Below are 15192 nucleotides of genomic sequence, written 5' to 3'. Positions count from 1 at the left end.
GTCTTGGGGGTTTCCGGTGGTGCTTGGGTACCACCTCTGGTATCTGCCACCCTGAATGGTTCCTGGTCACTTCCCCCATTCCTCCCACCACCAGAGACCAGAGACAACCCTGAGGCCCAGCTACCAGCTGGCTGAACTCATGAAACATCTACTAGCCTGAGCATCCATGTCTGGCCTGCCCCTGGTTGCCTTGGGGCCTCAAGACAACAGACTTCTCTCAGTTCTATTTCATAAATTTGGGCTACTTTCCAGAAACAGTTGTTGTCTCCTCATGGAGTAGGCCCAACTCCTGGAGCCTGTGTGTTCCAAGTCTGCCTGGTCCTGTACCTGCAAAGGGGGCCAGCTGGTGAGGTGTGATAGCACGTGTACATGGAACAGATAGTGCAAGTCCCAAACCCAAAGTGACTCAATACACTACAATATATTGTCCCAACTGGGGAAGTCCCTAGAGTGAGAATGGGGATAATTAATAGTTATGTCAGGATGATAAACATAAACTGGGACATTCCTGGGCAAGAGAGGACACACGGTTACTATATACCATTAGGGAAGGTTAACCACCCATCCTAGCATGCATGTGTTAGCGTAATCCCAAACACTATCAAGAACCTACAAGAAATGCAGCACCACTGAGCACACATCCTAGTGCAATTTTTTGCAACAAGATCATAACAATTGTATCTTAGTGGGGTAGTTTTCCTTCAAAGGAACTGTGTCAATTTAGGGCCAGCTCAGGAGGGGAGAAGATAAAACCAGGAGCACACCAAATGGGATATCAGAAATGATTCTATGGGTTATTGAACAATGAAAGAAAACATATTGTAGAGGTAATGGAACCAGGGAAACGAGAGGGGGCAGCTGAATCCACTCCATGCAGGGAAGCTGAGGCTGTCAGCTCCATCAGGGAAGGCATTCTTTGTCTTAGAGTCCACATGTGTGCCCCCAGCATTTAGGACAGTGACTGACAACTAGCAACTATTCAGTACACATTTGTTCACTGATTGAAAGCATATAGGATCAGCTTGATACAGAGGGTGAGGCCTGGAGGAAGGGAAATCACACAGCCAGTCAGGGGCGGGGTCAGGAATAAGATCCAAACTTCTCAACTTCCAGCCTTACCTCCAGTGCCCGTGGGAATCAACTGGACAGCCTTTGAGCATTCCCACCTTAAGTGGATCCTCCCTCCATCTCTTTGCAAATACAGTCCTCCCCCACCTACCCCATTTCACCACTCTGCCATCATAGCCTGGGGGCCCTGGAAGTTCCATGAAGTCTTGCCCTGCCCTCTCCAGCTCCAACTTCTCTCTCCCCTGAGCTTCTGGCTGCACAGTTGTTGCCATATTGTTTGGTCTCATCTGCCACCGGTTCTTTCCCTTAAGCGTTTCTTTCTGTTGTGTGTCTTTCTCAATAGCATAGGAATGAATGCCTTCTGTCTTTGTTTTCTGCCTGCACGAACTGGCCTAGTTTGGGACACTGTTAGGTTTAGTGTGCAAACACCTCTCTTCAGATACTGGTTCCCCTACTTGCTGTGTGAGTATGGGCAACACAGATCTCTCTCTGAGCAGATAGGGTGAGTTTGGGATATTGTAGGAGGTGGGAGATGAGGGTTCGATAGGGTTGTTGTCCCAGTAGAGGGGAACCACCTCACCAGGAATGGAGGGCGTATAAGCATTCAAACCAGGAGACTGCCCTGTGGAATGACTGGTTGAGACGTATCAGCTTTCACGGGAAAGAACCTGTGTCAATAGCTGCTGAGTCTCCAGCCAGGGGAGCTACATATCATTCCTATCAGAAAACTAAGTCAAACCAACCCATGAACCTACTCAGGGAATCTTCTAGCCCCCTCCCCACCCCCTTCTCCACCCCCGAAGATGGGTCAAGAGGTCTTGCTGGAAACCACTGTTACCTGTTTTCTTCTTGACTTCCCTTCCAGTTGAGAGGGAAAAGCTCAGACAGCCAGTAGCGGGTTCGTAGATAAGCTGGTAAGGAGAGTCCACGCCAATGGCAGAGATGTTGATGGGGGACTCTGGAGTGGAAGAGAGAGATTCTTCTTTTTTTAATTTTTTTAACCAAAAATGTAATATGGATTTTTTTGTTCTGACAGTATGGTAGACCAGATATTCTCAAGTGCCTTGTTGTTAAAAAAAAACCCAGATCTTGGAGGGAAAGACTTTTTAATGCACGAGTGGCTGAAAGTAATTAAGGGAAACCTTTAAGGTTCCCCTCTACAGGGTCCCGCCTCCCATATCTCCCAAGAGTGAAATGACACCAGAGCAGGGAGCAGCAAGCACTCAAGGTGTTGTCACCCTACGGGCTACTGCAGATGTAAGCGCTGCGCTAGGTCGAGAGAATACACCTCGGGCCAGCCAGAAGGAAATGTATAGTCGTCTATTTCCCCTCATCCAAGCCACAGAAATCAGATGCTTCTCCAACAACAGATCAGTCTCCAGCAGAATCACACTCTCCTGTGTAGAATCATTTGATATCTGGCCACGTAAGAATTAAAATTGAGCACCCCTATCACTCGTAGAAAATCTTGATCATTCTTAAATGACAAACTTCATCAAATCTTTGCTTATTTTCCCCCAAATATGGTTATTTAACTGATTAGGCATGAAATTGTTAGGAAATGTTAAGCAATTCATTCACTGACATGACTCATTCAAATTCATAAAGAAAATGGCAAACCTGACCTCACGAGTAGACAAATATTATAAGCAGAGATGCACACTGGATGATGCAGACACGCCAACAGTCACCTTTGCTGGTGATCCCAAGGCTGGAATGGGAACAACTTCAGTACCTTCAACTTAGCAGAAATGAAAAGAACTAACAATAGCAACGCTGGTAAAGATGGAATAAAATTAGCCAACCCTGGTGGGGTCGAGCAAATCCACCGAGAAAGCAAGCTATACACATTTCGAGACCCTCTGCCTCAATAACCCCTCTCCCGGGAAACCGATCTTAATAGGCAATGCAACAGAGAGAAGAAGTGAGGTACACAAAGCTGCATATCATAATGCACATTGTACTCATAACAAAAACCTGGAAACCTAAGCATTTGGTTAATTACAAAACATGAATGTTAGAAGGAGTCTACACTCACTCAAAGGGATAACTATTCAAGTATATAGCCATGTTGGAAAACATTTGTGCCTGTTAAGTAAAAGAAACTGAGAAACAGAAAAATTACAGTATTCTTAAAAACCTAGATCTATATATATATTTACATATAGATAAGAAGACAGACAAAGGGAACTGTAAGAGTGAAAAATAGCTATTACGTAAAGATGGCAAGATTATTTGTTCTTTTTTTTTGGTACGTTGTAATTTAATGATACTGCCATCAACTAAAAATGAAGAAGCAGTTCAGTTCTCTTTCACAACATGCCAAGACTAGTAGGTATTAGGACAGGAGACAAGGATGGAAACAGTCTTATTACTGTGAAAATATTCCCCTAGCAAGGGGTATATTCCGGCTACAGCTTTAAGGGAAGAATACCTCAGACTCAGTTACAGCTTTGGCCTACTTCATGCAATAAGATGAGCCAGAAAAGCAAAATTCATGCAAAATAAATTGACAGAGTTTATATCTTCTTTTTAATGCCCTGGGAGAGCTAATTCAAGTCCTTCTAGGACGAATGCTTTTCCGAAAGAAATGGATCGCTCCTTCATTTCTATTCTGTTATTTAGATTTCTTTCTTTTTCAAACTCTAGGCTTGTTTAAAGAGAGGAGCATCTGAAACAGAAGTGCCAGAGAGAGATTTCGAGAGAGAGATTTCCTGGAGAGGGAGGGACGGCTCTCTCAGCGCTCTGGCCATGCGGCAGGATGCAGCAGTCACGGAAGGCGCTCCAGAGCTCAGCGCCGTTCTGCGGATTCGCCTCCACTAGGTCAACCACAACCCACGAGGGATGCCGAAGCCGCTGCGTCCTGGGTGAAAGCCTGTGATCCGGCAAGAAGGCTCAAACCCCGCATGAGGGGGAGTGCCAGAGGCGACCATCGTTTCCTTCTCAAGGGCAGGAAACATAGGGTTCAGGCAGAGCACCAGGGGCAGGTCTGTGGGTGGGCGGTTGGGCCTGGACGTCCAGGACACCTCCAGGGGGCTCTCCTCCCCACACAACGGACCATCAGGCAGCTGTCCCCCGAGTGAGGTGGAGCTCTAAGCCCTGTGTGGAACGCAAGGTGCAGAACTCCGTGTATGCTGGTAACCATCTGCATGGAAAATTACAGCATGATCCGAAGGCCTGCATTATCAGGGCTTAGCTGATCCCAAACAGAACCGGCACAGAGTAAATTCCCTTAAAACGGAGACCTCCATTTCATGGTAAATAGTGTGCTTGTAGAGGGGAGGGGTTTGATTGGAATTTTGTCTTAGAAAAGGAAGCCAAAATTTATCTAAAATAACCTTATTTATCTTGTATTTAACCAAACTTTGTTGGTATTGTAAGCACACACTAATTCTTATAAGAAATAAAAATGTGGATTTTTTTGAGTCAGTGTGATTTCATTTCTTCCTAAATGGCGACATGATACCAATGAAACGAGTTCCTTCATGCTCACTTTTTGCAAAAACATCCAGGGACTTTATCAATGTTTCTTCCTCACTCTTCGCTACCCAGGTCATGCTTTCTCCATGGAGTCATTATCCTAGCTGTTTTCCCCTCGTCGGTAGTTAACTAGTTTTGCTCCATCATATCACTCATCAGTGGCTTCGCGTGGGAATCGCGCGGCTCTCCAACATCACTTTCACTAACGCCATAAAATCCTACATTTTTGCCAAGGTTTGCAATTTCACTATGCAATTTATTTGCATTGTGTGTGTGAGTTATTATTAGATGTTTAACCTCTGACCATCAAGGAAAGCCTGCCAAGCATTCAGTGGCCAGGGCGATGCTAAATGCGGATGGATTTCAGAGGCAGCTTCCAGACCCCATTCCCTCGCCCGTCCAGAGATGGCGTCCGCCCCCTTTGCCTCTATCCTTCCCCTCACGTTGTGGCACTTGCTCTTTGGATAATGTATTCATAAGCAACATAGTGCTTCACGTTCTTTTAAACTTTATTTAAATAGCATCACACCAAATGTATCCTTCTATAACTTGTCTTTTTCTTTTTTTGCTTAACACGACTTTTTGAGATTTATCAATATTGCTATGTGTGCTTTAGTGTTTGATTCATTTTCACTTCTCAGTATGTTTCATTGTCTAGCCTGTAATTTATTTATTTTTCTCCTGTTGATGGGCATTTAGGTTGTTTCCAATTTTCTTTTTTCTATCAGCAAACATTCTGCTACAACTTCTTGCACAGGTGTGTGAGTTTCTCTAGGGCAGTGTGGCTCTCACGTGCAGCCTCTAGACTGGGATGAAGCCACACCAGGCCACAACCAGGTGAGTACAAAATCTGAGAATAAACATTTAGAAAACTCTGTAGCAATTTGACGTTGCTGTGGCATCTTTATCATGTTTTTTAAAGGGTCAGTTCTCAAGAGATTGGAAATTTTACAAATTGGTCCTTCGCCACAGATTGAGGAGCACAGCTCTAGGAAATGAGCAGGGGAGAAACTGGTGGGTTGTAAGATGCTAGAGCATCTCCCACCTCACAGATGCCCCCAAACTGCTCTCCACAGGAACGGCACCAATTTATGCACTCGCCTGCAGTGTCTGAGGACTCCTGTTGCTTCACAGTCACCTGAACTTTTGGAAACGTCAAACGTTTAAACTGGCAGTTTGACCTTTCCATTGCACTCCTGTTGGTATTGTTTAAACTTTCACGTAAGGGCCGACACTTGGCTACCCACCGTTCTCCATCTGTCCAGCAGCATAGCCACTTTTCCCAGCCGTGCTGAGCAGGTAGCTGAAGGCCGTCTCCTTGGCACTGAGGTGGAGCAGCTGGCTGGCCTCCACGAAGCGCCTCGTGATGTCCAGGGGGTTGGCGCCCACTAAAGAAATCATCAAAGGCAACTCGTTCTCCTCCCAGCATGATGCTTCCAGAAAAGGAACTCCGCAAACGGCCCAGGAAATAGGGTAGAGAGAAGGTCGACTCCTCGGGCAGGCAAGTGTGCGGGGCTCCTCGTGGAAGGGTCTCGAGCTCTCAAGCCCTGTCAGGTGGCGCTTTGCTCTCCCCCACCCTCACTCTGTTCTCTTCCCACCCGTAGGCCTGGGTACCAGCGCTGTTGGTGTTTAAAATAAGGTAGCATCTAGAAGGTTGGATTATTCATGTGGCTTTACATCCTGGCCTTGCTCTTGGGATGACACCCTCATTGTAGACGGACCCCTGTTCTCATGACTCTCTCTGGTTCTGGCTCTACTGGGCTCTGTCTTGCTACCCACTGATCAGCCCTCCCAACTCGCCCCCTCCTCCTAGGTGCTGTCTCTCTCTACCTCCACATCATTGCCACCAACTCTATCCTTCAGTACCTCTGACTTCGCTCTGTTCTCCACAGCCAACCTTCCAATCTGGGCTCGGCACAGTTGGGGGAATGGGAAGAAAAAGTGGAGAACAGAGAGGGGTGAGAGGATGATTCTCGGGGGTGATCATGGGAAGGAGTTCAATTCCTACAGCAGACCCACGGCCGCTACCTATTCCCAGTGCATCCTTATATACCTGTCTCGGGTGGGTGCAGTGGACACACACATATTTGTCCAGGCCAGACCTTTCTGGGCCCAGAAAAAAGTGGAGAATAATCTGGCGAACCAGCCTTACCAGCCATAGACTCCATCATGACCTTCATCTTCAGGCTGAGCAGCTCTGTCAGCAGGTGGACGGACTGCCGCTGGAACTTGTGCAGGGTGTCCTGGGCGGAGGGCAGCAAATGGTCATGGGCGATGGAGAAGGTGAACTTGGCTGGCCTAGTGGATGTGGGCGGTGTTACTGGCGGTGGGGATTTCTTCTGGGTAGGGGCCGGCATGGGGGTCGATTCCATCAACACCAAGGGTGGGGCTCCCACGCTAATCTCCAGGCCCAGGATGTCAGATGCGGTAGGCACCATGGGGTCGGTGATGAGCTCCTCCCAAGTGAACTCAAAGATGTTTCTGATGCCCTTCGGTACAGAAATGCCTGCATTCCGGCAAACGATGAGCAGTTTGGAGATGTGGGCCAGCAGCTTGGGGGCCGTGACTGTGTACTGCCGGTACAGTTCTCGGTTACTCTTGACGTCGTTCATGTTGCTAGAGCGTGCATGCTGCTAGGTAATACTGTCCGTCTCCGATGAGAGGGACTTTCAGCTGTAAAGAGACAGAGCACCCTGAGAGGTGAGTGAGAGCGAAAGTCCTTACCTAAGGTGAAGCCTTACAGACAGACAGAACAGCGGTCCTGTGCAGGAAGGAGAAGGAAATCATTGGTCACTCTCCCCCAGCAGGGCAAAGGGACGTCCCTCCTCTTTTTTCTTCCCAGGGACACCATCAGATAGACCCACATTAGGGAGTCACTTTGGGAAGGGCCTGGGGATAAGCAGGTTCCAGAAACGGTTCCAGGGACAGTCAGACAAACTGAGTACCTACGGAGGGACCCTGGAGGCTGGAACAGGGAAGGGAGAAAGGCTCCACCACACCTTTTGTAGTTAGAGACCTGTGGGTGGAAGATCTGCTTGTGATCTACTAATAAGCCTGCAAAAACAAAAAGATGTTTCATTGGCTCTTTCTGGAAGAAGGTGACGTGGAAGACCCCGGTTGTAATGCAAGGATGGGCATGGAATTATTTAACACGTATATCCAAGGGCAGACAGGAAAGAATGAGAAGAATGAATTTGCTTAATTCAACAACTAATATCATTTGCCACATTTCATCAGATCTAAGATTTGATGTAATTGATTGTTAGATGCAATATTTTACAAGAAAGAAAAAAATGAATGTAAAATGCCATTGACTATAAGATCTATCACAATTTCAGAGATGTTAAAATGGGAAAAATGCATGCCTTGAAATTGATAAGCTGTAATAACTATTTTCCCACTCTGACAGTGCTTCCTCAGGGTCTGGGTGCTCCTCAAGTGGACACATGTGGCTGTGACGTCAGCAGTACGCGTGCTTGTGTCTCGGTCAGTGACAGTGATTTTTACCCTGGCATATTTCTAAATTGCATTTTATTCTTACCTTCATGATTTATACCAAAAGAAGACCACTGGCTGAAGAGAGAGGGTACGAAGGACAATGTGATGAACACAAATGGCTAGAAATATTCGCAAATAGACTTCTAGGGTTTTGTAGTCAGATCTGAAAGTTTCATTCATCTGATCAAAATGAACCCCATAAGGACTTCCTTCAGTAATTTATCAATCTAAAATACATCTACAAAACAGTATAATCACTTCTTGATCTTACGCCACATGACAGTGATTATTTATTTCTCTAAATTCCTGAGGGGCTTCGTGAGAATACGAGCCTCTGCAAAGATGCTCAAGAACCCAGACACATGGAAAGACTGGTCTAAGGTCATCTTAGAGCAGAGGGGTGGGTCCTCTCTGATGCCCTCTGCTGGCATTTGCGTGTGATGTCAGCAGCTGCCCCTGTTGTCTGACTTAACTGGCCCCAACCAGCACCCTTGCTAGTAAGGTCGGCCTTCAGAGCAAAGGAAGGACCCCTGGCCAGCGCCTTCCAACAATCCTCGTTGCCACAGCCTTCCATCAGTTCTACCACCTTCCATCCCGACAGCCACTCCCCAGGTCCATGGCCATCCTATCCTGACACAGTCCTCATTCTTTCACTTTCAAACCCTGTCTGTCCTCTGCAGCTACTGTAAGTTTGCCACTCCAGGACCGCGTCCCGGGTGCACACCCTCAGCGTTCACAGAGCAGGTTCATGGCCGTGATCTTGTGCGACCACCTTGGGGTGAGAAGGCTATTATCTCTCCGGTTTCACTGATGAGGAATCAGAGGTTTAGAGAGGGCGAGCGCTCAGTCAGGAGTTCCCTGTCTGCAGACTCCCGGCACAGACGCCTTTCCAAACCCCACACTACTTCCCATTGCCATCAAGCTGCCTCTGTCCGTCCATCAGCAACAAATCTCCAGGGAACAAGAGTCCCATAGAGCAAACCCTCCTGACATCCTGCTGGTTTTCAGATAAAGCGGCTTCCTCTGTCTATTTGCTGACCCGTGGCAGCTCTATTCCTCAGCTCTGGAGACTCGAAAAATAGGTTCGCTTTTGAAATGATAAGTCTACAGAACAAAGACACCACTCAGAATCCTGGGCATCTGGGCAGCCAGCCAGAGCGGTCTGCCCCTGGCCGCGCAGGGCAGATTGGGTTTGAAAGCCAGGACGCCAATGCAGAGAAGATGACGAACGCAGTCCTTGAAACGTTGACTGGTTTGAGGAACTTCTCCCCACTCCGCACTAGTTTCTTTCTTTTGAGGCTAATTTTGAAGATATGTCTTACAAACAGATAAAAGCTGATTTTTAAAATAGCTTCTTTGAGATATAATTCACATACCATACAAATCTTTTAAATCCTTTTTAAAGTGTACAATGATTTTTAGTATATTCAAAGGTGTGCAACCAACACTACTATCTAATTTTACAACATTTTCATCATCCCAAAAAGAAACCCATTAGCAGTCACTCTCCAGTCCCCCTCACCCCCAGGCAACACTAATCTGATTGCTGTCTCTACAGATTTTCTTGCCCTGGACAATTCAGACAAATGGAATCAGACAACATGTGGCTTTTGTTGACCGGTTTCTTTCCCTTTGCAAAAGGTTTCTGAGGTTCATCCATGTTAGAGGAGGCATCAGTACTTCATTCATTCTTATGGCAGAACAAGGTTCCACTACGTGGATATACCACAATTTGTTGATGGATTCATGATGTGATGGACATTTTGGTTGTCTGCACTTTTTGGCTATCATGAACGGTGCTTCTACAATACTGCTTCATGTACAAGTTTCTGTGTGGACGTGTGTTTCATTTCTCTTGGATATGTATCTAGGGGAGGAATTGCTGGGTCACATGGTAACTCAGTGTTTAACATTTTGAGGAACTGCCAGACTCCTTTCCAAAGTCCTGAGCCACTTCACATTTCCACCCCAGTATACGAGGCTTCTAATTTCTCCATGTCCTTGTCAACATTTACTATGTCTTTTTGATTCTAGTACCATCCCAGAGGGTGTGCAGTGGTATCTCATTGTGGTTTGATTTGCATTTCCCTAACGACTAATGATGTTGAGCATCTTTCCATGTGTTTATTGGCCAATTTATATCTTCTTTGGAGAAATGTCTATTCCCATCTAAAAGCTGCTTGTTTGTTTTTTGAGGAAGGTTAGCCCTGAGCTGATGTCCACCACCACTCCTCCTCTTTTTGCTCAGGAAGATTGCCCCTGAGCTAACATCTGTGCCCGTCTTCCTCTATTTTGTATGTGGGACACCAGCTGATAAGCAGCATGTAGGTCCACACCCAGGACCTGAGCCAGTGAACCCTGGGGTGCCAAAGCAGAGTGCGGGAACTTAACCGCTATGCCACCAGGCCAGCTCCTAAAATCTGCACTTTTTTCCCAAAGAAATATCATTTTATGTTAAATGCACAAATAACCTATATCTATTACTATTTATCTCTTCAAAATCCAGGTAGAGGTGACCACGTGACTCTCCTGGCCTCTGAGATGCAGGTGGAGCTGGTGGGTAGGACCCCAGGAAACCTTCCTAAAGGAGACTGCCCTCAGGAAGAGAACACTTTTTCTTTACTCACTGCCCTTCTCTTCCTTCTAGCCGGGAACGCATGAGATGGCTATAGCTCCAGCAGCCATTTGGAGCCATGATGTTACCTTGAGGAAGGAAGCCATGCGTTAAAGGTGGCCAAGCAGAGCGACAGAGCCTGGCTCCTCGTGACATCACCACACCCCACATCAGCACTTAACCGCCTACCTCCAAACTTCTTTCACAGGAGAAAATGAACCCTGATCTCTCTAAGCTGCTCCATTCGGATCTCTATTCTTGTAGTCCAATGTGATTCCTGACTGACAACCAGCCGTGCTGGAACGCCATCACTCCCTCTGCTCCAGTCCTCCAATTTTCACCCTGTCATTCATTCATTTTCCCATGACGGAGAGAAGGGCCCTGCCCTCGAGTAGCTTGACACTTAACAGGCAGAAGGGACTTACAAAATTGACTTATCGAATATATGATAAGGGTCACACTACAGAAAAACGTGCAAAAACCATGAAAACCCAAAGCAAAAGGTGTAAAGGAAGCAGGACTGAAGCCTGTCATAGAAGATGAGTAGGAAGGGGCTGGGCAGACTGGAGGGAGAAGGCACGCTCAGCAAAGGAGCAGGATGTGCAAAGGAGCAGGCACACTGGAAGCGTGCTGGGTGCGGAGAACTGCACAACACATCAGCATGGCTGGGGTCCAGGGGAGAGCAGCAGGTGAAGTTGGAAATGTGGTCTAGAGTCAGATTGTGAAGGACCTTCTATGTCATGCTGAAGAATTTGCATATTAGGGGCCAGCCCTGTGGCCGAGTAGTTAAGTTCGCACGCTCCACTTCAGAGGCCCAGGGTTTTGTGGTTTCAGATCCTGGGCGTGGACCTAGTACATCTCATCAGGCCACGCTGAGGCAGCGTCCCACATACAACAACTAGAAGGACCCACAACTAAAATATACAACTATGTACTGGGGGGATTTGGGGAGAAAAAGCAATTTAAAAAAAAAAGAGAAGATTAGCAACAGTTGTTAGCTCAGGTGACAATCTTTTGGGGAAAAAAAGTATTTGCATATTATATAACCAAATACTCAATACAAATACACAGATGTATTGTCTTTAAATTGCTAGTTGCACCCACGTGGTAAGTCCCATCTCTGCAAATGGAGGGCAGAGACCATGTCTTTTCTCCCTTTTAGTGTTCATAACACCAAGTATGGTGCTGCTACGTGCCAGAAACTAAACACGGTCAGCCTGAGAGACCCACGTAGACAGCTTTAAACAAAGCTCCAAGACACAACTCCCAGGAAGAAATGACAAACCCGGACAGGAGGTTTACAAAGCACATAGATGAGCACAGGCCCACTGCCTCCATTCAGTAACCTGCGCAGGTCTCCTCTGCTGCAGGCCAGGGGCAGGACAGGGACAAAGGCAGGGGCACTTACACGAGGCCACGACAAGTGCTCTCTGTAGGCAGAAGGGAAGCCCAGAGGAGGCAGTGTCACGGGCGGCTGAGACCTCAGGCTGCGTGACCTTCAGCCCGGCGCTGACCTAGGTGATGTTCTCAGGGGCTCTGTGTGGACACTAGTGCCACCTCCTAGGACCACGAGGCTTCAGTGAGGTGTATGTAAAGGATTGGCACAATGCCTAGCACAGAGTTAAGTGCTCAATGAATGTAAAGCAGAAAAAGGTAGTTATTTGAAGCGGTCAAAGGAGGCTGCACAGCAGAAAGGACAGAAACTGGTCTGGAAGTAGTCGACCAGCCAACAAGAAAAGGAAGTGCGTTCCAGGCGACAGGAGCAGCACTAGTTCTGGCTGGAGGCTTTAAGCAGCTTGGCGAGTTTGGGGGGCTGCGGGTAACTAGATGACGCTACAGGCCGGTGTGGATGGGGAAGGGCGTGCGTGGGAGGGTGGGTGGCGGCCAGCTGAGGGGAGCCTGTGTAAAGCGCCGAGCCAGGACTTCACCTTGCAGGTGATGGGAGGGCCTCGAAGGACCGAGCAAGGGCGGCATCTGTGCTGAGGGTGCTCCTCCCAGGGGCTGGCAGCGCAGCGGGAAGCAGTGTGAGACGCACAGCTACCAGGGGGACCAGCCAGGAGGTGAGCTGCGCCCACAGCACCCTGATTCCTGCCTACGTAAAAGGGGATTTGAGGCCTAGGTGCACCTGGAAAGGTACTTAAAAAGCACAGACACAGCGAACTGCCGCCAGGGGTACCCAGTGGGCACAAGTAGAACAGGAGTGAGCGGGGAAGCTCTGCACAGGCGTGGGGTAACTAAGTGCTCCTGTCTAGAACGAAGCTGAGGGGGATTCGCGTATACATTTACTAGGAAAGAGCATACTGCCTTCCCTTTACTGGCACAGAGCCAAGAATACAGTTTTGGGTAGAAATATACAGAGCTGGGATACTTAAAAACAAAATTAAACTTAGCTCCCTCAGGTTATCCGGTCCTGGTATTCTTCGCTGGTTTCTGGCTCTCCCTGGTTTTAATCAGAAATGCTTTGATGAGGACAGAAAGCCGTCCAGAGGTAACTGCGTGACCGCAATCCGGGAGCAAGTGCAGCTTCAGGCTAGCACAGGCATGAGAACAAGCCCTCACATGACGCAGGAAAGAAGTGGAGACGGGACTGGGAAAATCAACAGACGCTGTCCTCTTGAACAACGTTCTGGGAGGGTGCCTGACTTCTCCAGCAGAAGAGAGGAAGGAAGAAGGGCACAGCTATAGAAACAAGCGGATCTGAGAGCAAGCAGAGGTGCGCCACGCGCAGAGGAGCAAGCTCAACGGCCCGCTACTGAGTAAGGCTTCTGTGAGACTGGGACCTCACTGTCACCGCTCGTCCAGGAGAATTCACGTGCAAACCACCGGCATCCTCCACCAGGGCGATTTACGGGCACCAAGGGCCCTCCCCTCGTTAAGACAGGTCTCCCGCTAAGACCTATCGAGAACATAAAAATGACCATCCCGTTGACCCAGTGATCTCAGCTCTGAAAGTAACGCCCAAGGGGATGGTGGAAACAGGGAGCGGGTACTCCGACAAAGGTCAACGTTGATTAAACCAAACAAGAAGATGCTCACATTCCTAACAGTGAAATAACGCAGCCAGCCAACAACTGAGGAGGCGTTGAACAACAGGGTATGTCAGCTCGATGAACTATTAGGCAGCAATTAAATGTAAGTGAGAGGCTCAGTTTTAGAAACAACGTTAAATGAAAAGAAAACCAAAGAAACAAATGGGATGTTTACATTGAGCACACATCACATAAAAACCCACGCAGATCCTGCTGGGAGCAGAGGTACAAATCATCTTTTCAGGTAGACATGATTATTTTTGGAAAGAAGACAATAAAACACGGGCCCCCTGCAAAGACAGCAGCACTGCTCTCAGACACGCCTGTGACTCAGGAGACCGGGGCCGGGCACAGGCCCACGCTTGTGTTCTGGTTTTCATGAGCAACCCTGAGCCACCAGGACTGGAGGTGTGGAGCGGCGAGGCACAGGCCGGGGGGAGCGGGGTCAGGCGTCTTAGACCACACCCCGTGTTCAGGCTCAGGGAAGCCTGACTGCTGATGATGACCCAAGAGAAACGGAATACAACGTACCCCAGGGAAAACGCTTACAACCAGGCAAACTGCCACCAAGCAGGTGGCTTTCCAGAGGCGGGGAGAACGTAGCTGTTAAAATGTGGTAGAGGGGCTGGCCCTGCGGCCAGGTGGTTAAGTTCGCGCACTCTCCTTCGGCCAGCGCGGATGTGGCACCGCTCATCAGGCCATGCTGAGGTGGCGTCCCACATGCTACAACTAGAAGGACCCACAACTAAAATATACAACTATGTACCAGGGGGATTTGGGGAGAAAAAGCAGAAAAAAAAAAGATTGGCAACAGTTGTTAACTCAGGTGCCAATCTTTAAGGAAAAAAATGTGGTAGAGAAAGAGCTGTGTAAACTGAGGGTGAAAAAGATTAATATTTCCACTCCCGGCACTGGACAATCTCACATTTACTAGGCACGAATACATAAATGCAGCCCGGGATGTATGAAGAAACATGGCAGCAGAAGATCAATACCAGGCCTGGGGGACGTTTTCACTAAAACACCCTGCTTCATGTCATTATTGTCATTTTCCAGCTCTCCCAGACAACCACCTACATCAGTTGCATCACGCTCCCGGCTCCCCAAGCCCACCCCAACACACACACAGAAATATGAAGCCAGACGCCCACAATGCACACGAGTGTAGCGCCGCCCCCCCCCACCCCCCCCCGCACCAGCTCACAGGGCAGGTGGGAGGGCCATGGAGGGTTCCTTCCCTCTCAAGGTCTTCAGAGGTCAACAGACCCTTCCCAACTATCATCACTTACCTTAGCCATATAGGTTTTCACATGAGCTGCTTGACGTATAAATTAGTTCAATTTCCTGGCTGAAAAAGAAACTAAACACATATGGCGTGGCTACTCTGCGTGTATTAACTCTAAGACCAGGAGTAACCGCCACTCCAAATTCTAAATTCTGCCGCCTCACCTGTATGTCACAATAAGGTCAGCTGGAAACCACCCCACAGCTGCACGGCCTTTA

General features: G+C 48.1%; 1 protein-coding gene across 1 annotated transcript in view; it reads right to left on the bottom strand.

Moving 5' to 3' along the window:
- Nucleotides 1-14462, bottom strand: part of C21H3orf20 (chromosome 21 C3orf20 homolog) — a 97578-nt gene extending 83116 nt beyond the window's left edge. Inside the window, exons 1-3 of the mRNA XM_070493803.1 lie at nt 6701-14462; nt 5796-5936; nt 1907-2026 (exon numbers count right to left, since the gene is read on the bottom strand). Of these exons, the coding sequence (XP_070349904.1) occupies nt 1907-2026; nt 5796-5936; nt 6701-7160 (721 nt within the window). The 5' untranslated portion in view covers nt 7161-14462. The remainder of the gene's footprint in view (nt 1-1906; nt 2027-5795; nt 5937-6700) is intronic.
- Nucleotides 14463-15192: the final 730 nt, after the last annotated feature.

The sequence above is a fragment of the Equus asinus genome, chromosome 21 (assembly GCF_041296235.1).
Source record: "Equus asinus isolate D_3611 breed Donkey chromosome 21, EquAss-T2T_v2, whole genome shotgun sequence".
NCBI lineage: Eukaryota > Metazoa > Chordata > Mammalia > Perissodactyla > Equidae > Equus > Equus asinus.
Note: the sequence above shows the minus strand (reverse complement) of the source record. Positions and strands in the feature narration are given on the sequence as shown.